The following is a 24,247-nucleotide window of genomic DNA, read 5'->3' on the forward strand; positions in this document are numbered from 1 at the left end:
TTCTAATGAGTCAGTTCTTCGCATGAGGTGGCCAGTATTGGAGTTTCAGCTTCAGCATCAGTCCTTCCAATGAACACGCAGGACTGATCTCCTTTAGGATGGACTGGTTGGATCTCCTTGCAGTCCAAGGGGCTCTCAAGAGTCTTTTCCAACACCACAGTTCAAAAGCATCAATTCTTCAGTAATCAACTTTCTTTATGGACCAACTGTCACATCCGTACATGACTACTGGAAAAACCATAGCTTTGACTAGATGGACTTTGCTGGCAAAGTAATGTCTCAGTGAAACTATGAGCCATGCTGTGTAGGGCCACCCAAGACAGATAGGTCATGGTAGAGAGTTCTGACAAAACGTGGTCCAGTGAAGAAGGGAATGGCAAACCACTTCAGTATTCTTGCCTTGAGAACCCCATGAACAGTATGAAAAGGCAAAAAATAGGAAAATGAAAGATGAACTCCCCAGGTTGTTAGGTGCCCAATATGCTACATATAGGGAACAGTGGAGAAATAACTCCAGAAAGAATGAAGAGATGGAGCCAAAGCAAAAACAACACTCAGTTGTGTAAGTGACTGGTGATGGAAATGAAATCCGATGCTGTAAAGAACAATATTGCTTAGGAACCTGGAATGTTAGGTCCATGAATCAAGGTAAATTAGAAGTGGTCAAACAGGAGACGGCAAGAGTGAACATCAACATTTTAGGAATAAGCGAACTAAAATGGACAGGATTAGGTGAATTTAACTCATATGACCGTTGTATCTACTACAGTGGGCAGAAATCCCTTAGAAGAAATGGAGTAGCCCTCATAGTCAACAAAAGATTCCAAAATACAGAACTTGGATGCAGTCTCAAAAATGACAGAATGATTTCTGTTTGTTTCCAAGGCAAACCATTCAGTATCACAATAATCCAAGTCTATGCCCTGACCAATAATGCTGAAGAGGCTGAAGTTGAATGGTTCTATGAGGACCCACAAGACCTTCTAGCACTAACACCCAAAAAAGATGTCGTCCTCATTATAGGGGACTGGAATACAAAAGTAGAAAGTCAAGATACCTAGAGTAAAAGGCAAATTTGGCCTTGGAGTACAAAATGAAGCAGGGCAAAGGCTAATAAGAGTTTTGCCAAGAGAACTCACTGCTCATAGGAAACACCTTCTTCCAACAACATAAGAGAAGACTCTGCACATGGACATCACCAGATGGTCAATACCAAAATCAAATTGATTATATTCTTTGCAGCCAAAGATGGAGAAGCTCTATATATTCAGCAAAAACAAGACCAGAAGCTGACTGTGGCTCAGATCATGAACTCCTTATTGCCAAATTCAGGCTTAAATTGAAGAAAATAGGGATAACCACTAGACCTTTCAGGTATGACCTAAATCAAATCCCTAATGATTATACAGTGGAAGTGACAAACAGATTCAAGGGATTAGATCTGATAGACAGAGTGCCTGAAGAACTATGGACAGAGATTCGTGACATTGTACAGAAGGCAGTGATCAAGACCATCCCCAAGAAGAAGAAATGCAAAAAGGCAAAGTGGTTGTCTGAGGAGGCTTTACAAATAGCTGAGAAAAGAAGAGAAGCTAAAGGCAAAGGAGAAAAGGAAAGATATATGCATTTGAATGCAGAGTTCCAAAGAATAGCAAGGAGCGGAATGCCAGAGAAGTATAAGTATAATGCCACAGAATAAGTTCTGTGCCAGGCACCTGTGTGGATGACAGTGAAGGAAATGGGAAAATAGGATTTGGGAAAAGAAATGGAGGGTTATGAGGATGATGTAGAAGATGGGGAATTTTTTTTTTTTTTTGCCAAGACCTTGGAAACGTTTGAAAGGAAGAAGAAAAATAACCTCAAGTCCAAAAACTTTCCAGTCTCTGAGGGGGAGGGAGCTGAACCTTGTGTGAGAGGATTACTGGAGGGGCCTGGAAGGCAGGATGTGGGCCATTGTGACTTCCAGGCTCTGACTCCTGAAGAGCAAATGATTTGGATGGTCCATTGGTGCAGAAAATGTCTGCACAATACCTTCAGCTCACAAATGTATGAGCATTTCCTTTTAAACCATAGGGAAGGAAAACTGTGAAGAGTTTGGGGAAAAAAAAGGGGGGAAGATAGTAAATGAGAATCGTGCTGCAGTTGTTACTACTCATTTAAACTATACAAGTAATCATTGATATTTATTTTGGATCCTAACTTGTTCTGTTATTTTACTGAAAGTAAAAAATCCCCACGAATTTTATAGGCATTTCTGTTTCCCATTGGATTGAGTACTAACTTATCTGTTCTCCTTACCATGGAGTATTTTATTAACAGTTTGGGTGCTTTTGGTTGCAAGCAAAAGATTCCTGTTACTCACAGGAACATGACGATACTTTGACTCTCATAGCAAGAACTTCTACGGGCAGAGAAGCCCTTCCTCGAAAGCCAGCCAGCAAGTCTGGTTTTCTGCCTGCCGCCCACTGTCGTTTGTGGGATGGGACTGTCATGCTTGGATTCAGTCACTTGGGATTGTCCTGAGAACCTGGATCAGGTTTTCGGTGGTTCCCAGAATTGTGTGGGAGGAGAGTGGACGTCCAGACAGAATGGGTGCTCTGCCAGCCGGGTGGGTGGGAAAGGGCAGCTCTCCACCGGTGTTCTCAACGTGGAGAGAAAATACTATATCCCCATAGGATTTTTTTCCCAACTTGCCTCACTATTGCATTTACACGTTTATTTACAGATGCTGTTCTCAAACATTGAGGATATCCTTGCAGTACACAAAGAATTCTTAAAGGTCGTGGAAGAGTGCTTGCATCCAGAACCTAATGCTCAGCAAGAAGTGGGAACCTGCTTTCTTCACTTTGTAGGATCAATTTCTGTTTATTTTTAAAGCTTTCCCCCCTAGCATTGAAGGTTTCCCTTTTGGCAGAGTAGTATGTGGGAATTCAGTGTTAGAAGTAAAATCTGACACCAAAAAAAAGTTTGGGGTCTTTTAAGGCCAGTGAAATCTTCCACTTAGAGCCAGAAAAGGGGAGGGGGCCTCGCATCATCCATTTTATTCAGTGAAGAATAAACAGGCTTTTCTTTTTTCCCAACGAGTTAGTTTTTCGCATCCGCTGTAGCTTTGAATTCTAATGAATATTCAGGCTGTTCATAATGAATGGATTTTTATGTTTCTCTCAAACATGGAGCATTTCTCTTTTGAGGCAGAAAATCCTCACTCTTACAATGGTGCAATGAGCCTTGTATTAGTCAAAACGTTCCCTTGTTCATTGACTTCTGACAAACCTGGAGGTGAACAGACCTGGTCCCTCAAGGTACACACATGCTTGCCTCTGAATTTTTCTGAGGCTTGTACGGAGCAGTGCAGAAGAACAAGCCAGTATTCAGTTATTTCAAATTATATGTCATGCTTGTATGATCGTTTTCACTTCTTTACACATGATAGCTGAAATTATTTATGCCGTCAATTTGCAAGGTAAGAAGGAAGCCACCTGTATAGTGAAAATTGTTTTTAGAATTAAAGGGCATTCATACTGACAAAAGAAAATAGTGCTTCTATTGCTATCATTCTGCTGTTGCTAATTTTCAGAATACCCGTTGGAATCCATTTATTTATCAACATGCTATATGACTAGTGTTGTGTTTAAAAATTGTGTATGAGTATTTTATCATTGAAATCCATTTTCCTTTATTTTTGATGTCTAGTTAGTCTTTTATAAAGTAATGATGTATAGTTTCTAGATCTATCTATGTAGTGAGCAGACTCTGTACATGTTATTTTAAGTATCAGAAAATATTCCGTAAAAATAATTCTATGAAAGAGAGAGACTCCTTGAGTATAGGGAGATGACACTTTCCTTGGGTACAACTCTTAAGTCACGTGTGTTTCTGTCCACTTAATCCAGACTGTTCCCCTTCATGAAAGAATGCAGATCTTCTGCCAGCTGGAGTGGTTGCTGGCTTACTGACTCATGGGTTGCACATGGGAATCTTGCTCCCTGACATCTATTTCCTCAGTAACACACTATGAATCTGTCAGCCACAAATTTAGCTAAACTATTTCTGAAGTTTGTTTTCTTTTGGTTCATACCATCTCTTGAAATAAAGTCATTCAATCAATTTTCTACTGGCTGTATAAAATGCATATCTTAGAAATTTCAGAGGACACACTTCTCTTCTACTCTCTGATCACTACATTTTCTGTGTCTTCCTCTTTTATTTGGACTGCTTTGATAGATATTAATCATCGTCACTTGTAGAAAACCTTACAGATGGAAGAGAGCTTAGAGATCAGGGTGGTGTGACATTTATCCTTTTAAGAAAGTATCCTTTCTGTAGCCCCTGAAGATTGTTCATCTTGCTTTTACTTTATCACTTTTAGTGATAATTCTAATTGTTGGAAAAATCACTATATTAATCCAGAATCTGCCTGTCACTGCCCATCATGGCCTTTGCAGTTTGCACCAGTGGTCCTAGTTTTGTGTTTCAGAGCTACAAAGATTTGTAAATCCTTTGTAATATATATGACAGATATTTGAAAGTAGCTACACTTCCTTACTTTTGTATACAAACAAGTATCTCTCTCTGAGATGACCTTTCAGGTGTAACATCTTCAAAGTCTGTCGTTATCTTAGTTGCTTGTTGCTGAATATTGTCTACTTTGTCAGTGCCCCTTTTAAGCTGTCCAGATGGGTGCATGTGACCCGCAAGGCACTATGTCCTATTCCTCTTTGATCTGACACATGGTTTTCCTTCCACCAAAATACATTCTTCCCTCTCCCTGATCTTGCCTGGATGTGATATCTTTTCTAAAGCTGTAACTGAACCCTGCTGGTAAAGCTAAATGCTCTCTTGTCTGTAATCTGCCACCACTTGGTTCATTTACCTTTTATTGTGTACATCATACTGGATTATAATGAATATAAGTCTGTCCCCTTCCTAGATCCATCCCCTTCATGGATCAGGAAAAATAACCATATTCCTATATACACACAGTATGGCTCTTGAAATGTAGTAAACACTTAATAAAGTCTGTTCATAAACATCACCCTTCATGTTTCAAAATGGCTAATAAAATGACTCTAATGTATTCTTGAATTTACAGAAAGACAAGTTTCGCATCTATGATGAATATTGTAGTAATCATGAGAAGGCCCAGAAATTGCTCTCTGAACTTAACAAAATAAGAACAATCCGGACATTTCTTTTGGTAAGTATATATTTATGTGTCACCATATGCTGTTATTTGTTGATAGGTCCACTGAGAGCCAAGTAATAGCATCAAGGTAGTGTTAGAACTGCTTGTGTGACATCTGTTTTTAACATATCCCTGCTAGGAAGCTAGAGAGTCCTTTGAGAAATGTAAGAAGTAAGACTGTAAATCGACGGTACTTCAGTAAATGTATATAGTAATAAGCTGAGTTGGCTGAAAGTTTATTCTGTGTTTTCTGTTATATCATATGGAAAAGCCTGAATGAACTTTTTGGCCAATCTGATATATACCCTTAAAATCACACACACATACACACACACACACACAAATGAAATGAATGAATGAAATGAAAAGAAGTGAGTTGGGAGAAGCTTGTTCATGGAGAAACACTGCCATGCCCTCTCCTGGTTGATGAGCTACGAGACCACAGGTTTTAGTGAGAGAAGACATTTATGCCAGAGTTTACATTGCTTTTCTATCCCTCCAGTCTCTAGAGTTTCATTTATTGCTGCTTAGAGAGCTCTAAGTAGGGCAGTGACAGGAAGGAAACACTTTGTGGGGATGGTAGAAAAGAATTTTCAAGACTGACCTTTCTCCTACATATATTTTTTATTCACTGTTCATAATAAGAGAAAAATCTGTGTTTAATTTCTTTAGAATAGTATAAATAAATGCATATTTTGGCAGTTACTTAAACATCATAATTGCCAGTGAAAACCTCACTATAAATAAAATTCAGCAATATTTAGCAAGCTGTGGAGTGGACCGGCCATCTCCACCATCCGGTTTTAGAGCCTGGATCAGCTCATTTAAAATGAAAAACAATATGCCTGTTTACAGCTCATTTCCACTCCCACTATTAGCTCCAGACAATCACCGGTTTGCTCTCTATCTCTCTAGGTTTGCCTTTTCTGGAGATTTCATATAAATGGAATACAATACAATACGATCTTTTAATGTCTGACTTCTTTGGCTCACTAAAATGATTTTGGGGTTCATCTTTGTTACAGCATGTATTCATACTCCATTCATTGTTATTGCTGAATAATATTCCATTGTGTTTTGTTTATCCATTTGCCAGTTTATGAATAGTGGGTCAACAATTGACTGTGGTTATGGTGGGCCTTGAAGATCCTTGAAGTCATTTCGGAGAGAAAGATTTCTTAGTAAGGTCAGGATATGTCCAGTTTGGGCAGATCTAAAGAATACTATTATGAATATTCATGTACAAGTCTGTGTGTGGATATACATTTTCATTCTCTTGGGTAAATACTTAGAGTAGAATTGCTGAAACAGAGTGAGTTTATGTTCAGGTCTTTTCTTTTCTTTTTTTTTTTATAATATCTCTAGGGAATACGATATGGGTCTTAACTTAGGAAGTCTTATTTCCCTGAGGCTTGTTATTATTTTTTTGTTTATTCTGTTTTTAGTAACTTTCCTGGATTTAATTTGAGAATCTGTGTCTTTTGTATATGCAGCTGCTGCCTCCGTCTTCATTCAGTTTTTGTTTTATAATTTAGTCTTTCCTTTTAGGGGTCACTCCTCTGACTTTTTAACTTAGTGGTCAGTTGGGAATTTGTCAGAGGTAAATTGAACATCACGATCCATCTGATTTCTGGATCTGTGTGGGAGTGTGGGGGGACACATTCACAGAGCAGGCAGTTTCCAGCTCAAACCTGGGTTTTTCTTCTTAAGGGGCCATCATCTCATTTCTTCTCTGCACGTACACAGTCTGACATTTGCCCCGAGCAGGACCGAAGTCTCAGGCTAGCATAATTGTAAGCGTTCCCATTTTTCTTAGGCAGTGTGTTGCATTGCCAACACTCCTGGGTGTGGGATTTTTGCCCTCTGCAGTCCCCTCTGATAGCTGGTTTGCAGGGCCAGTGCTGCTGTGACAGGGCCACCATGCAGGATGAGCTGAGGATGACCCTGGTGGGGGGTGGGGTAAGAGGGGGAGGAAAGGGAAGAGCCCGGGGAAGAATGCCACCAAGTCCTCTGTTCTTACCTGAAGTTCAGCAGTTTTTCATGAATAAACACTTCTCAGTTTGTTGACTCTAGTTGATTTCCAGAGTCCTGAAATTGTTGGTTTCCCCCCCCACAATTTAGTTTAGTATAATAGTTGTTTTGGGCTTCCCTGGTTGCTCAGTGGTAAAAGAATCCTCCTGTAAGGCAGGAGACACAGGAGATGGTTTGATCCCTGGGTCGGGAAGATCCCCTGGAGGAGGGCATGGCAACGCACTCCAGTATTCTTGCCTGGAGAATCCCATGGACAGAGGGGCCTGGAGGGCTACAGTTCATAGGGATGCAAAGAGTTGGACATGGCTGAAGTGACTTAGCATGCACACACACATCAGTTGTTTGGGGGAAGAGAATTTACTGATCTCTTCTCTCTGCCATGGCCAGAGGAGGTTCCTGCACCTTTGGACTGATGGGGCTCCCTGTGAAGTCTCAGAACTCTGCCCCTCAGGGCACTCTGCTCTCAGCAGCGCTGGGTGTCCACTACATATCCCAAGTCCCAGATGCTGCTGTTAGGAAGACCCTGGCTTTGATAGTTCTTGCCTTGGCACTAAGTGGACACTAATTATCTGGATGACTTTAGGAAATTCATTACATCTCTGGTGTCATTTTCCTTACTCATTAAATAGGGATAAGAGCAATAACCCTTTGGAAAACATTAAGGGGTTACAGATGTGGGATGATGATGTTTTAATTTTGGGTACTTGCATATGCCATCACCTGAGTAAGCTTTTAGGATTGACAGACTCTCTGGGAGCTTATTTAGGAAATATATTTTCTGTCTACATACGTAGAGAGGTGACTCTCACAAGCCAGTCTAATAAGGACTTACTGTACAGCTCAGGGAACTCTACTCAATTCTCTGTAATGACCTATATGGGAAAAGAATCTGAAAAAGAGTGGATATGTGTATGTGTATAATGGATTCACTTTTCTGTACAGCATTGTAAATCAGCTAGACTCCAATAAAAATTTAAAAAAGAAAGAAAATGACAACCAACCTTAGTTGTTATGAAGGGAGTTTGTAGTCTATGTAGTACTAGTGGATAAGAAAATAAAAGCAGGTTGCTGCTACTTAATCACTCAGTTGTGTCTGACTCTCTGTGGCCCCATGGACTGTAGCCCACCAGGCTCCCCGTCCATGGAATTCTCCAGAAAAGAAGACTGGAGCAGGTTGCCATTTCCTACTCCAGGGTACCTTCCTGACCCAGAGATCGAACACATGTCTCTTGCGTCTCCTTCATTGGCAAGTGGATTCTTTACCACTGAGCCACCTGGGAAGCCCCAGTAGCAAGTTAGACAGTCATGGGTTCCTTAGGGTGCTTCAGCCCAGGGCTAGGTACAGGGGGTGGCTGCATGTATAAGGAGTGTTCATTCAATATGGGAACACCAAAGCATCACTGGAAGTAGAATGGTATGTAGATATGTTATTAATACATAGGATTCCTCTGGGGATAGTACCATAACAGGTGGAAAGAGTTATTTTGATGACCTGATTGCAATAGGGGTTGAAACCCCCAAAGAACAGGTTTGAATGAGACCCTTTTTTGCTGCTCTGTCTAATGTTGCTGGTGAAGTGAAAGTCATGGAGCTGGTTTTGCCCAGTTGGTTGCACAGATTGGAGCTGAACTTGCTTGCTCAGGGCAGTGGGGGCAGGGGCGGGGGTGGCATTGTTCTGCTTCCATCACTGTTCCTTTTATCTCCTTTCCTGCTCAGCACTCAGTCTCTCCTCTTGCTGAATGTAAGACTGTATTTTAAAAGATAGTGGTATACAGGTTATTAAATTATCAGTATGATGCTTGAGGGGCCCTTTTCTTCCTTTGTTGAATATTTATTACCTGCTTTCTCTGTGCCAGTCACCATGATGGTTGCTGCACAAACAGGTTTTGACACCAGTTTCAAAACTATTTTTTAGGGAATGCCCTGGCAGTCCAGTGGTTAGGAATTGGCATTTTCATTGCCAGGGCCCAGGTTTAATCCCTGGTCAGGGAACTAAGATCTCATGAGTCTTGTGCCACAGCCAAAAAAAAGTTTGTAAAAAATTTTTAAATTAAAGCTGTGATTTATGTCGGAGAGTGTTTTGCCTATGTTCTCCTCTAGGAGTTTTATAGTTTCTGGTCTTACATTTAGATCTTTAATCCATTTTGAGTTTATTTTTGTGTATGGTGTTAGAAAGTGTTCTAGTTTCATTCTTTTACAAGTGGTTGACCAGTTTTCCAAGCACCGCTTGTTAAAGAGGTTGTCTTTTTTCCATTGTATATCCTTGCCTCCTTTGTCAAAGATAAGGTGTCCATAGGTTCGTGGATTTATCTCTGGGCTTTCTATTCTGTTCCATTGATCTATATTTCTGTCTTTGTGCCAGTACCATACTGTCTTGATGACTGTGGCTTTGTAGTAGAGTCTGAAGTCAGGCAGGTTGATTCCTCCAGTTCCATTCTTCTTTCTCAAGATTACTTTGGCTATTCAAGGTTTTTGTATTTCCATACAAATTGTGAAGTTATTTGTTCTAGTTCTGTGAAAAATACTGTTGGTAGCTTGATAGGGATTGCACTGAATCTATAGATTGCTTTGGGTAGAATAGCCATTTTGACAATATTGATTCTTCCAGTCCATGAACACGGTATGTTTCTCCATCTGTTTGTGTCCTCTTTGATTCCTTTCATCAGTGTTTTATAGTCTTCTATGTATAGGTCTTTTGTTTCTTTAGGTAGATATACTCCTAAGTATTTTATTCTTTTTGTTGCAATGGTGAATGGTATTGTTTCCTTAATTTCTCTTTCTGTTTTTTCATTGTTAGTATATAGGAATGCAAGGGATTTCTGTGTGTTAATTTTATATCCTGCAACTTTACTATATTCATTGATTAGCTCTAGTAATTTTCTGGAAGAGTCTTTAGGGTTTTCTATGTAGAGGATCATGTCATCTGCAAACAGCGAGAGTTTCACTTCTTCTTTTCCTATCTAGATTCCTTTTACTTCTTTTTCTTCTCTGATTGCTGTGGCCAAAACTTCCAACACTATGTTGAATAGTAGTGGTGAGAGTGGGCACCCTTGTCTTGTTCCTGATTTCAGGGGAAATGCTTTCAATTTTTCACTATTTGAGGGTGATGCTTGCTGGGGGTTTTTCATAAATAGCTTTTATTATGTTGAGGTATGTTCCTTCTATTCCTGCTTTCTGGAGAGTTTTTATCATAAATGGATGTTGAATTTTGTCAATGGCTTTCTCTGCATCTATTGAGATAATCATATGGTTTTTATCTTTCAATTTGTTAATGTGGTGTATTACATTGATTGATTTGCGGATATTAAAGAATCCTTGCATTCCTGGGATAAAGCCCACTTGGTCATGGTGTATGATTTTTTTAATATGTTGTTGGATTCTGTTTGCTAGAATTTTGTTAAGGATTTTTGCATCTATGTTCATCAGTGATATTGGCCTGTAGTTTTCTTTTTTTGTGGCATCTTTGTCTGGTTTTGGAATTAGGGTGATGGTGGCCTCATAGAATGAGTTTGGAAGCTTACCTTCATCTGCAATTTTCTGGAAGAGTTTGAGTAAGATAGGTGTTAGCTCTTCTCTAAATTTTTGGTAGAATTTAGCTGTGAAGCCATCTGGTCCTAGGCTTTTGTTTGCTGGAAGATTTTTGATTACAGTTTCAATTTCCTTGCTTGTGATGGGTCTGTTAAGATCTTCTATTTCTTCCTGGTTCAGTTTTGGAAAGTTATACTTTTCTAAGAATTTGTCCATTTCATCCAAGTTGTCCATTTTATTGGCATAGAGCTGCTGGTAGTAGTCTCTTATGATCCTTTTTATTTCAGTGTTGTCTGTTCTAAATTGTTTTTTTTTAAATTTTTTATATTGTCACTGCTCCTTAAACACAGAATAAAGATGAAAAGCTTAAGAGGATCAAGTCTTTATCAGCATTGATTTTCTTGACCGTCACTTTCAGTAAACGGAAGCTGCTTCCATTTCATTTCAGTGTGATTGCTGTCTTTGAGTTTTCTCCTTTCATCTTGCCTCTGTGGAGATCATATCTGACCTCCTTCTCTGAGACTGGCTGTCCAGTGTCATTGGTGAGATGTTACAGCTCAAAGTGGTTTAGAGATCACTGGATTAAAACCGGCCTGTTTAACAGAGAGGAAAATTAGAACCTTGAAATTGATCCAAGTTGCATCACTTGCCAGTGGCAGGGCATGGGGAGAACTCAGTCATCTTCAGGCCTGATCTCCTGCATCACCACACAACCTCTCCCTAAGCATGATGTGTATATGTACGTGTGCATCTGTTTATTCATCTGTCAGCACATCCATCCATCAGTACATCCATCCATCCATCCATCCATCCACTCATCCATCTCTCCATTAGTTCATCCCTCCATCTCTGTTTCTTTCTTTTTCTCAGCACATCCATCCATCCACTCAACATCTCTCCATTAATTCATTCCTCCATCTTTCACTTTCTGTCTTCTTCCTCAGACTTCCTACTCAGGTGGATATATGTGAATTCATTTTCAAGATAAAGACTCAAAACACATTTTGGTCTCTAATCTGAAATGCAAAATTATTTCCTTTCTATCCTGTAAATATTATTTGTAACTAAATGTGCTTTTCTCGGGCTTCCCCAGTGGTGCAGTGGTAAAGAATCTGACTGCAAGGCAGGAGATGTGAGTTCATTCCCTGGGTAGGGAAGATCCTCTGGAGGAGGTTATGACAACCCACTCCAGTATTCTTGCCTAGAGAATCCCATGGACAGAAGAGCCTGGTGTACTACAGTCCATGGGGTCTCAAAGAGTCAGACACGACTGAGCATGTACACACACATGCATTTCTCAGAGACAGAAGTTATATAGAGACATGCTTTCACAAGTTTTCAACAGAAAAGTTTATGAGAGAATCAGGCTTAAAAATGTAATTCATTGTCTGTGTTTCTACCCCAGAACTGCATGCTGCTCGGAGGACGGAAGAACACAGATGTCCCTCTAGAAGGATACTTGGTAACGCCAATACAAAGAATATGCAAATACCCTCTACTTTTGAAGGTACTTTATGTGTTTTCTTCATTGTTGCATTTCCCTTGTACCTGTGTATTTTTGCTGGTGATCTTTTTAAAAATAAAAATTTTCTTTTAAATAGTCTGACATTCTAAAGAAAAGACAAATACAGTTATTGGGAAAAAATAGCTATTTTGTCACTAATTTATATAGAGAGTAGGGAACAAATGTCCTGGGAATACTTTTTGTGCTCTTCATAAAAAAAAAAAAATAAAAATACTTGTTTGAGTTACCTGTAGTATAAACACAATAGTTTCAAGATAAATCCCTCTTAAGTACATTATGACCAGTTTATACAGCACTTTATTTTATCTTCAGTAAACCTGCTGTTGGTGTATTTTTTTCCTTTCCCCAACCACTGGTGACTTCTTGATGCTAATGAAGGTAAGGCTAAGTTACATAATCTCAGAGCCTGGTTTTTCAGTCATTATTACAGGTAATGGAGTGGGTCACATGGGATAATAAATGATAGAACATGGAAAGACAGTTATAAGAAAACTCTGCCTCTGGAAGACAGGAAATGCCTATGGTCATAGGTCCATGGCCTTGTTACAAATGATCAAAAGTTTTATTATGGAAAACACATTGTAATGTACTAAATATTGCTCATAATATAGGGATATATGAATAGATTAGAATAACAGTTCTGGAAAGGAATTTTTTTGGAAATGTGACATCTGAATAGTCAGTTGGGGGTAGTGGTTGAACATTTGAGTTCTGAATTCAAGTCCTATGCCTTCTGCTTACTAGCTGCATGAGTGAGATTGTAATCTAACCTCTTAAAGGCATGGGTTTCATGTATGAAACAGAAATAATGATGATGGTATGAAATTGTAATAAATACCTAAAAGAATGTGTAAATTTATGTATATCTCTGTATACATATATGTATATATGTATATCTCTGTATACATAGACATACATGCATATGTATTCATATAGGAGTACCTAATAATTGATTAAGCTATTTTATACAAATCATTTAGCATAGTATGCACTCCTTAAATGTTAGCCATTATTACTCATGTGTATTTGATTCTGATTTATTTTAATATATTAACTACTTCTTAGTATCTAAATTAAAAAACAAACTCAGAAATACTATGGACATACTAACTGGTATTCTTAATTGATTTACTTTTTGAGAAATAGATGTTGTGAATTTGAACTAAAAATATGTTTTTTCATTTTAGTTTTTGTCAGTTGCATACATTAGATTTCAATGAAAATTTTCTTTGAAAAGGTTTTTTTTTATTAAAAGAAAACAAGTTTAAATCGCTTGGTTAGCTCATATAGAGAGAAGCTAGCACAGGAATGTCCAGGTCTGTAGAACTGTGGCACAGTCTTCAGGGAGTAGACAGGGTTGATGCAAATGTGACTCCCATCTTTCTGGTAGTCCCTCTGACCTCTGATTTGGTGACAAATTTGCATGCATTCTTATCACTCCTCTTATTCCTATTCCTGGTTTTGGAATCCTGAAGATTTAAGAATCAGAAGAGATGGTGATATTAAAAGAAATATATCAAGTCAAGTGGTTGTTCTAAATCAACTCATTTCTGATTAAGGATGACCTCAGGTGACCTCAGAGATAGGAACATGGACATATCCTTGCTTTAGGCAGAAAGGTCAATTCAGAGCATCTTCAAGTCATGGAGAAATGACATCTTTTTGCTTTTTGAAAAATTATCATCGCAGATAAACAGGAAAAAACTACTTGTGCAGTAGATATATTGGTATTGATATTTTTCTCCATTGTACCATCAACTGAAAAACTGAGCTGGTATTCTGTTTAATTTGGGTTGGTTTTTATTTATTCATTGGAAGACATTAGGGGATTAGGCAGTGTTTTAAAGAAAAGATACCTTGGTCTTACTTGTAGAACTTGAAATACTGGCTTGGCCAACCACCACAGGGTTCATAGCCAGTAACTGACAGATTATTACTGGTCATTTCTTTTGCTGTCTCACAGAATCTAAATTCATGTCTCAACTCCAGAGATACCCACTTGGCACAGGCCCATGGGAGCCCCGGATCATAGCCCGTAGACTGCCTTCACCACTTCACATAATTTACAAGTAACACTAAGACTTGAGGGTTCCTGGAGAAGCCTGCATCTCTCTTCTTTGGATTTGTGATCCAGCACAACTTTTTAAACCTGACCTTGGCAGTGATATAATGTGGGTCCTTTTGGTGCTGGTTCTGTCAGAGTGTGAATATTTTGAATGCAGGGTCAAAGTTGATGGCAGAATTTTCAACAATAAAGAACATCAAGAGAGCATAACAACTGCATATTTTCCCACTGTGTTAAGAATTTAGAAAATTCTCTTCAAGATTTGCCTCCGGATTTCTCTAATTGTGTTAGTTACATGATGATGGCAACTGTCGTAAGGAAACAAATGACTAATTAAAAAGCAATGTGGTCACAGCTGTCTAGACAGTGGGTGAAGATGTTTAATTTTGTGCTTCTAAATAAGACCTTTTAAATAAGATTAAAGATTACTCTAGATCTGATATCCTGAATGGAAAAAAAAATAAAAAGAAAAAAAAAGGAAAAAGCTATTGAAGGGTGTATAGAATTCATTGTAGAGAATAAACTAAGAGGGAAACGACCAAGTTGTTGGCAAAAACAGCATAAATTGCTCCTTTAATGATGGAGTATTGCGGAATTTATAAATTACTTGTTTTACTAGAATATGAGACAGTTTAAAAATTTGTTTTATTTATGACACTTTTTTTATAGTTTCTCAAAAAGTGTTAGAAAGTAAGGGGCTTAAATTATTTTTTAAATTATAGGACATAATTGTTTGATGGTTTACCATCACACTAGAGAAATGAAATCAACATATAAAAAAGTCCTCATTTTGGAGTGCAAGTCAAACATAAAAATTATAAAAACTTATAAATCATATTAAAAAATTACATGCTGTAGGTTAGATATTTGATAGTTTGAAAGGGGGTATCTAATTTAGTTTTTAAAAACAACATCATTTTAAGGGAAAAGTTTAAGTGACTATGGTGTATGCAGGTGGTGACACTTATTCATTCAGTGTTTTATTTTGGGTCTTGATCTTGGAGGAGTTTGTGATGTCACTTCTGAAAGTGGTTCTCACGATCCTTGCAGTTTTCATTTCCTGGTCAGTCTGAACCTGCTGTCCCAGAATGCTGAAGATCAAAGGGCGATTTGTTTTTTGTGTATAAACAGGAGTTGCTTAAGCGGACTCCAAGGAAACACAGTGACTATGCAGCAGTCATGGAAGCTCTCCAAGCCATGAAAGCCGTCTGTTCCAACATCAACGAGGCCAAGAGACAGATGGAAAAGTTGGAAGTTTTAGAGGAGTGGCAGTCTCATATTGAAGGCTGGGAGGTACAGTCATCGGACTCAACAATTGATCTTAAAATAGTTTTGTTATGTCTTATGCTGTGCGTTGTATTACTGGCATTGGATGGAACCATAAATGGTCCTTTTTCTAGACAATGGTAGAGGGCTCTAACTATTTCCAAAAAGTGCTGTCATTATTCTTTTTAAATATCTTTAAAGGGGTGGTTAATTGACTTAACTTCAACCTGAAAGTTTTGCAATAGAGCCGATCACAATGGTGTATATCATAAACTTCAATAGCTCAGTGTTTGTGCAGTGTGATAATCCTTTCTCTAGTCTTAACTTCGGTTAGTTGTCCATAACCACAGCCTGAGTCCTGGGGAGAGAAAGATTCCAAATCTGTGTTCTGATATTATTATTTTCAGACTCTAAACTAGGTATTTCATGGTGAATGTTATTCTAAGACTATTTCATCTCTCTGAATTTGAATTTCTTCATTTCAAAGATGAAGGAACTGGCTGTGACATGATTTTTAAGGTCCACTCAAGATGAAAAATTTTATGGTTTCATGATTTACTACAGAAAGATTTTTTTGAAATGACAAAAAAGCCAGTGAAGAGTGATATTCAGAATCTGTAATATGTTTGCAACTGTAGTAATTTTGCTTGTCAGTTAGTTCATGCAGTTGGAGCTCTGTATTATTTTGTGTGCTAAGTCGCTCAGTTGTGTCTTGACTCTTTGTGACCTCATAGACTATAGCCCACCAGGCTCCTCTGTTCATGGAATTTTCCATGGAAGAATACTGGAGTGGATAACCGTTCCTTTCTCCAGGGGATCTTTACTACCCAGGGATCAAATGTGGGTCTTCTGCATTGCAGGTGAATTCTTTACCATCTGAGCCACCAAGGAGAGCCCATATATTACTTTAGCACTATAATAAACTATAATAAATTGGGTTTTCCTGGTGATTCAGTGCTAAGAATCTGCCTGCCAATGCAAGAGACATAGGAGATGCAGGTTTGATCCCTGGTTTGGGAAAATCCCCTGGAGAAGGGAATGGCTACCCACTCCAGTATTCTTGCCTGGTGAATTCCATGGACAGAGGAGCCTGGTGGGCTACAGTCCCTAGGGTTGCAAAAGAGTTGCACACAACTTAGCAACTCAACAACAACAACAGCAAAAGAATAAACTAAAATTTTTTCTTTAAATTGACTTAATTCTGATGATCAAGAGCTTTCAACTAGGATAATTTCTTATTGTTATAAAGTAAGCAGTCAAGATAATATTTTTAAAGGGTAAGAATATTTAAAATGTTTGCAACCCAATATTATCACACAAATCCAAGGGGGTTATTTTTATCTTTAGGGCTTTATAATTAACTAATTTGTTTTTTATCTTCAATTTGTTGGTTTCCATTTAGACCTAACCTATATCCTTTCAGATTTGCAAAGAAACCTCAAACACTGACCCCAGGGAATGCTCCTATTTTTCTATTCTTCACCATGAATCTTTTAAAATGCTAACTGGGATATGACTTCTCTTCCTCCTTTTCTATATTCTTTCATTTCAAGTATTCAGGGTCACTCTTATTTCAGCATGAATGCTACTTATTTCAATCAGTTTAAATGGTTGTGTATTTTACAGTTGATTCATGATGATAATTCCTTTCTTGAAAAACAATTGTCCTGCTGGGTTGAGAAAAATGGAGGAAAGTTTGCTTTGCCATTCTGTTGTCACTCAAACATTGGAAGAAACACCAAACTTGCTTTAAACTGCAGGATTTGTCAGTGACTTCTGCCAGGACTTTTACCAAAATAAAACCTTCATAAGACTCTTTTCGGTTCTCTAGGGAAGTGGAATCTGTCATAATTTTGTTTCTTCTTCCTGTGTATCCTAAAAATTGAGGCTCCTTCATAAATGAGAGATTCCTTTAAAAGTGTTGCTATTTCTTGCACTGTTCAGGGTCAGTTAACTACTCAAAGGAATAAGGCTGTGTGGTCCACACTATGTCCTTTGTAGCCTTAACAGTGGCTGTCCCAGCCTCACCCGCTTTGGTGGGCTTATAGAACTTGGAGTGGAAGAGACAAATGGAACCGGGGGACAGAGGAGGCTGGTGGGAGCAAATCTGATGTGACCACAGTTCCAGGTACAGGGCAGAGAAGATGAGTGTCAAGTTCCAAAAAGAGTGGCAAGATGAAGTCCCCTTGAGTCAGATTTGAAAATGGTTGCCTAAGACACAGCCATACAGTGATTTGAGAGTTTTAGGACTTTAGAGGGAATGCTGTCTGGAGCAGGGTCCAGCCAATTGGTTGGAAACTTGTAACAAGTACCTGATTGCACACCTCAGTTCACCATATTGAGAGCAGGGGGAAGCTTTACAGTGTTCAGGCCTTGTCCCTTCTGAGAAGTTAAAGAGAAACTGTGATCTGGTGAGACTCCAGAGGCTCAGAAAACAAAAGGACACAGTCATGGAGGATGCGTTCAGGTGCTGGTAAGGGAGTGGGAATGCTTAGGGCTTTCTTTGAGTTGCTAACAGGAATTTTTGCTCAGCTTACAGACAGCTCTATGTGTGTTCAGAGTGACTCTCATGGGGTTAAGACAAGACCAAGAACAGATGACTGATGGAATGACAGTGACAAAACAGAGTTCCTTCAAGAATTTTGGACATTAGAAGCCTTGAGCTAATGTTGGGTAACAGCTAGTGTTGGACTATAAAGAAGGCTGAGCACCGAAGAATTGATGCTTTTCAACTGCGGTGCTGGAGAAGACTCTTGAGGGTCCCTTGGACAGCAAGGACATCAAAGCAATCAATCCTGAAGGAAATCAACCCTGACTATTCATTGGAAGGACTGATGCTGAAGGTGAAGCACCAATACTTTGGCCACCTGATGCGAAGAGCTGACTCATTGGGAAAGAGCCCGATGCTGGGAGAGATTGAGGGCAGGAGGAGAAGGGGACGACAGAGGATGAAATAGTTGGAGGGCATCACTGACTTAATGGCCAGGAGTTTGCGCAAACTCCGGGAGAGTGAAGGACAGGGAAGCCTGACATGCTGCAGTCCATGGGGTCGCAAAGAGTCGGGTACGACTGAACGACTGAACGGCAATAGCAGCAGCTCTCTGACTCCTTCCAGGAGCTCCTGCAGACCATGCAGACTCTTAGCGATGACACTCTTGCTCCAGTAACTAAAATTCTCTTCAATGGACTCTTAAGCTGGTATACCATAGTGTGCATTATTTCTACTTTCAGTGGGTTATGTTATATTTCAAGTAGATCGTTTAAATATTCAGGGTCTTATTTCCCCATTCATCAAATGAAGGGCACTGAAATCGCAGGTGTAACTTGTCTCTCCAGTGTTTTGTACCATTAAATTTTCATTACGTCCTTTTATGTTGAATTTAAGTAAACAAACAATGGAGATTTATTGTTCTCAAGTCATTTGACATAATAAAAAAGCCTGGCTTTTGAGCAGATTTGGTTTCCAGTCTGGACTCTAATCTTTAGTTTGTGGATAAAGCACCAGATCTCTTCACCATACAGTTTGGGTTATTACAGGGGTCAGTGAAATAAGTGAAAAGTACTTTGAACACTATAAAATGCTCTACAGATGAGAGAGGTAGTATTTTAAAGCTTTGGTTCAGTCGTTAGATTTTACCCTTAAGAAATCCCCTTTGTTTGTCTAATCTATGCACCTAACTACGGAAAGGGTTATCTTACTTAAGTTATATGGTCCCAAGCAACAGAAATGAAAGGAAACTTAATTTAAAAGATATTGAACAGTTCGTGAAATCAATAGAAGAGCTTCCCTCCCAGACTTGAAAGGTTGTTTAAGTCAGTAGAAGCTCTTTGGCAGTCTCATCAGTGCCCTAGCTAGAATGGATTGTTCGTTGTTCAGTCGCTCAGTCCTGTCTGACTCTTTGTGACCCCATGGACTGCAGGACACCAGACTTCTCTGTCCTTCACCATCTCCCAGAGTTTGCTCAAACTCATGTCCATTGAAGCAGTGATGCCATCCAACCTCTTCATCCTGTGTCACCTCCTCCTTTTGCTCTCAGTCTTTCCCAGTATCAGGGAGAAGTTCTAATAATTTTTCCATTCTTATGTTGCTCCATTCAAGATTCAAGATCAAAATCCAAGATTCCAATAATCTTACTTGGGTAAATTTTCTCAAGGGAGGGCAGGGGTCCTTAATTGTCCCTCAGCCAACTTCCTTTTGGGGAAAAGTTGATACTCCGTTGTAGGCAATCTTGGTCTGTTTTAACAGTTTACTGAAGTACTATAACCCCCATTATGCAGATTTTTAAAAATGAGGACTATATAGCTTAAATGTTAGTCACTGAGTCGTGTCTGACTCTTTGGACCCCATGGGCTGTAGCCCATGAGGCTCCTCTGTCCATGGGATTCTCCAGGCAAGAATACTGGAGTGGGTTGCCATGACCTCCTCCAGGGGGATATTCCCTATCCAGGGATCAAACCCACATCTCTTATGTCTCCTGTATTGGCCGGCAGGTTCTTTACCACTAGCGCCACACGGGAAGCCCAAAATAACATTGGTGGTGGTTTAGTCACTGTCATGTCCGACTCTTGCGACCCCATAGACGGTGGCCTGCCAGGCTTCTCTGTCCATGGGATTCTCCAGGCAAGAATACTGGAGTGGGTTTCTAGTTCCTTCTCCAGGGGATCTTCCCAACCCAGGGATCAAACTGGGGTCTCCTGCATTACAGGTAGCTTCTTTACCGAGTGAGCTATGAGGGAAGCCCCAAAATAACATTATGCATATTTAAATAAATATTCAGTGATGATGGACCGTAACATAGGTGTAACTGTGACCATGGAACATATGATAAACTCCTTTTCTGTCCTGGGCTCTGGGAAGCAGTTGGGACTACTGCTCACCTAGAGGTCTCATAGAGCAGGCCCCATGCACACCTCATCCCCATGTCAACAGAGTTGCTGTTCTATGCACTTGAGTGCCTGAGCTCAGGCTTCCAAAGCAGTGTTACTTCAAGTGTTGACGGAACACCACAATGCATCAGAATATACTGAATGGTCCAGGACTTACCCAAGATGTACTCAGTTTCCATCTCTGGGGATAGTGCCAGGGAACCTAGAAATGTTAACAGTCCCATCAGGTGTGTCTTCTTAACTCTGAGATTTGAGCACCATTGTCCTAGACGCTTTGCTCTTTTCCGACGATCTGCCTCGCTTGTTTTATTGCTTCCACACGTGTTGTTTTCTAGCTCATTTGTTTGACATTCTCATTTTGATGGACTCTAGGGCTGTTGAGTGTTTCCTGGCAAGCTGATGCTTTTAACCATATCCTATATCATTTTTGTAGCTTGGCTTCTTTATCCCTAACCCTAGCATCTCTCTTGCCATTTCTAGATAATGAAAAAGAAATTGCACATCATTTTCAAAATATCATAAACCTCATTCATTTCAAAGATAAAGCTGTGAGTTTTTGTTTTTTTCTGCTACAGAGAAAGGTAGATTATATTATTTAAGTGAGAGGAAAATATGACACAACATTAGTCAAAAACAGACATTTATTAAGTGTCTGCTTGCAGATCAGATGAATTTGAAGTGAGAGGAATATTGTGATTACACAAGAGTATATCTACACTTGGCCAAATTTTCTTCAGTATTTATAATACTCTATATATCTGTGTTTCAAGAATTTTTAATGATTTTTATCCACCATTGTCATGGAGATAATACACAGATTAAATCATAGTAAGTCAAAGGCACAGTGGCCTTTTTTTCCCATCTAAAAGATGAATCTGGTATAAGGAGAAGACATTCTTTTAGAATGAGGTTTTTAGACAAATCTGTATGTTTTGACACAGATTCCTTTAAGTGCATAAAGGTTTTCCTAGGAATTATTTAAATTATTCATGAAAATATTTCATGTGATGATAGGAGGTTACCATGGTAGAAGGTAGGAAAGATAATACCAAAACTAATTCCTGAATTCTGTTGTTAAATATTAAAGACATATCACCTCAGTAATAAAACTGTCTCAATAGGATTTAGTAAAATGTGCATTATATATATATTGTGAGATAAACTTTGTCTCTTTTGGTAATATGCGTATATTGTAAGATACTCTATGAAACATAACAGGAATTCTAGAAACTGTGGGTGGTTGGGTTTGATGTCCTTACCCCCATACAATTTCATTAATTGATAATTAAGCAGATGCTTTGAGTCACTTGTGGAAAGAAGTGTTGACTTCGAAGAGGTCAATTCATCTTATTCTGATTTTTGATCGGGAGCTGATGGGAATTTGTGGTGATGCCTTCAATATAATGTGTATTAGTGAGAGGTTTGAGAGTTTGTTATGATGTCAGTCTGGATTAACTGAATTGAAAAGTCAAAATATTCAAGTATAGGGTAGAGGAGAAAGACCTAGGGGAATTTTGAATCAGATGTAACATGGGGTTACCATAAATGTGCTAATAAAATCTTGTGTTTAGTTGCTCAGTCATGTCCAACTCTGCTTCCCCAAGGACTGTAGCCTGCTAGGCTCCTTTGTCCATGGGGATTCTCCAGGCAAGAATACTGGAATGGGTTGCCATGCCCTCCTCCAGGAGATCTTCCCAACCCAGGGATCGTACTCAGCTCTCCTGCAATGCAGGAGGATTCTTTACCGTCTAAGCCACCAGGGAATGTGTTGTAGGAGACTGGAGAAATAATAATATCACTCCTATATTCTTCATTTGCCAGCTCAATCCAAATAGTTGTATTCAGTTTTGGAGGTGTTCATGTTATGGGAAACCCTGAGAAGCTGGAGAAGGTCCAGAGGAGAAATAGGATCTTCCAGGTTTCTGAAGTCAATTCATATCATCAAAAAGCAATGGTATAACAAAACCCAGAAGGCAGAAGGAACATCTTAGCTATGTTCAGATTTTGGTGGACCTTTCATGATGAAGGGAGATTCCCAGATGGTGCCAGTGGTAAAGAATCCACCTGCCAATGCAGGAGACACAAGATTCATGGGCTCAGTCCCTGGATCAGGAAGATCCCCTGGAGTAGGAAGCAACCTATTCCAGTATTCTTGCCTGGAGAATCCCATGGAAGGAGGAGCCTCGTGGGCTAGAGTCCATGGGGTCGCAGAGAGTCAGACTCGTTTGAATAACTAACCCTTTCACTTTCAACACATTTCAGCCCAGTGCTTACAAACCCCCCTGAAATTCAGCTCACTGAGATCCTTTCTGATTATGTTTGGCTTTCCAAATAAGTTATGTTTACAAAGAGAGATTGTGTTGGCCTTACTCGTGGGACTATTCAGCGTGTATCTCAGTTACCATCACAAGTAATAGATCCATTTTCTATTTTGCGCATTGGTCCCATGAATTCTTCAGTGCTTGGATGATATCTCCCCTGAGGCTGTGTAAGAGGATGGAATAAATGGCCTCTAGCCATTATAGTTAGCTCAAATTCACATTAAATTTTCCTTATATTTATTAATGAAGATAATCACCACAAACAAGTCAGAAAATGTATTGTTAGTATTTCATTCATTTGGAAGACTGGTTAATATGCAAATTAGTATAATACTTCAGTAACCCTTTAATAATGTAACAAATTATCTTCCTGCCTTGGCACTTATGGACTATTGTATGGAATAATCTAAAGTGAAGTGTTTTGTACCTTTTATAAAATTGCTATTGATCAAGCCAATTTTCTTTTCTTTTTTTTTTTTTTTGATCAAGCCAATTTTCATAATGTTATTTAGGTCCCTTGAGTAAGAATCAATGTGATGTTTCCTTTTTTACATTTTAAATGCCATTCTAATTTTTTTTCTAAGGGAGAAATGTATTCACTATAAATTAGAAGTCATTGCTACTGCACTTGAGATTGATGTTTACATTTGATGACAGTTTTTGCTTAATTATCACATGGCAAAATATATGAAATTGTGTGAATGTTTGACAGATCTCCATTTCTATCCATTTCTACCCTTATGATGAAGGGAGAGAGGGAAGTATTTCAAATGTAAAATGTGTTTGTCATATAGATACCCAGATTAGCACAGTGACAATGTCTTAATTAACTTCTCCTTTGGGAAGTTTGTTATTATAGAGTTATTTTAATTTAAATTTTTAATATTAATCAGAAAAATATTCATTGTTAGTATGCAAATATGAAATTAGTATTGATGTTCTCAGTTTTAAATATCAGAAAAGACCAGACATATTTAAAACAGAAGTATTCTTAGAGAGCACACTTAACAGAGCTCTACTGAAAAGTTCCCCATTTTTTTTGTTCCAACTCAGCAAGTTAGTCATGCTAGTTTAGTTTGTAGAAACAACACTTATGACCTGCTAAGTCGCTTCAGTCACGTCCAACTCTTTGTGACCTCTTGGACTCTAGCCCACTAGGTTCCTCTGTCCATGGCGTTCTCCAGGCAGTAATACTGGAGTGAGTTGCCATGTCCTGCACCAGGGGATCTTCCTAACCCAGGGATTGGACCAGTGTCTGCTGTGGCTCCTACATCACAGGCAGATTCTTTATTACTGAGACACTGGGGAAGCCCAATGGCTCAAAATAGACATTTCTGGTCAGTTAACATGACAACTCGTGTGTGGGTTCTCCCAGTGGGCGGTTTCCCTTTGTTGATGGTTCAGGGGCCCAGGCTGCTCTGTTGTTCTTCCTCCTCTCA

General features: G+C 39.0%; 1 protein-coding gene across 3 annotated transcripts in view; it reads left to right on the plus strand.

The window, feature by feature from the left end:
* PREX2 (phosphatidylinositol-3,4,5-trisphosphate dependent Rac exchange factor 2) overlaps window positions 1–24,247 on the plus strand; it is a 291,844-nt gene that overhangs the window by 76,044 nt on the left and 191,553 nt on the right. For all 3 annotated transcript variants that reach the window (XR_006336296.1, XM_043879148.1, XM_043879147.1), the window contains exons 3-6: window positions 2,726–2,848; window positions 5,093–5,197; window positions 12,150–12,251; window positions 15,466–15,627. Coding sequence is in view for 2 of the 3 variants with exons in the window: in XM_043879148.1 (XP_043735083.1) it covers window positions 2,726–2,848; window positions 5,093–5,197; window positions 12,150–12,251; window positions 15,466–15,627 (492 nt within the window). In the remaining variant the exon portion in view is untranslated. The remainder of the gene's footprint in view (window positions 1–2,725; window positions 2,849–5,092; window positions 5,198–12,149; window positions 12,252–15,465; window positions 15,628–24,247) is intronic.

Source organism: Cervus elaphus, chromosome 21 (assembly GCF_910594005.1).
Source record: "Cervus elaphus chromosome 21, mCerEla1.1, whole genome shotgun sequence".
Lineage (NCBI taxonomy): Eukaryota > Metazoa > Chordata > Mammalia > Artiodactyla > Cervidae > Cervus > Cervus elaphus.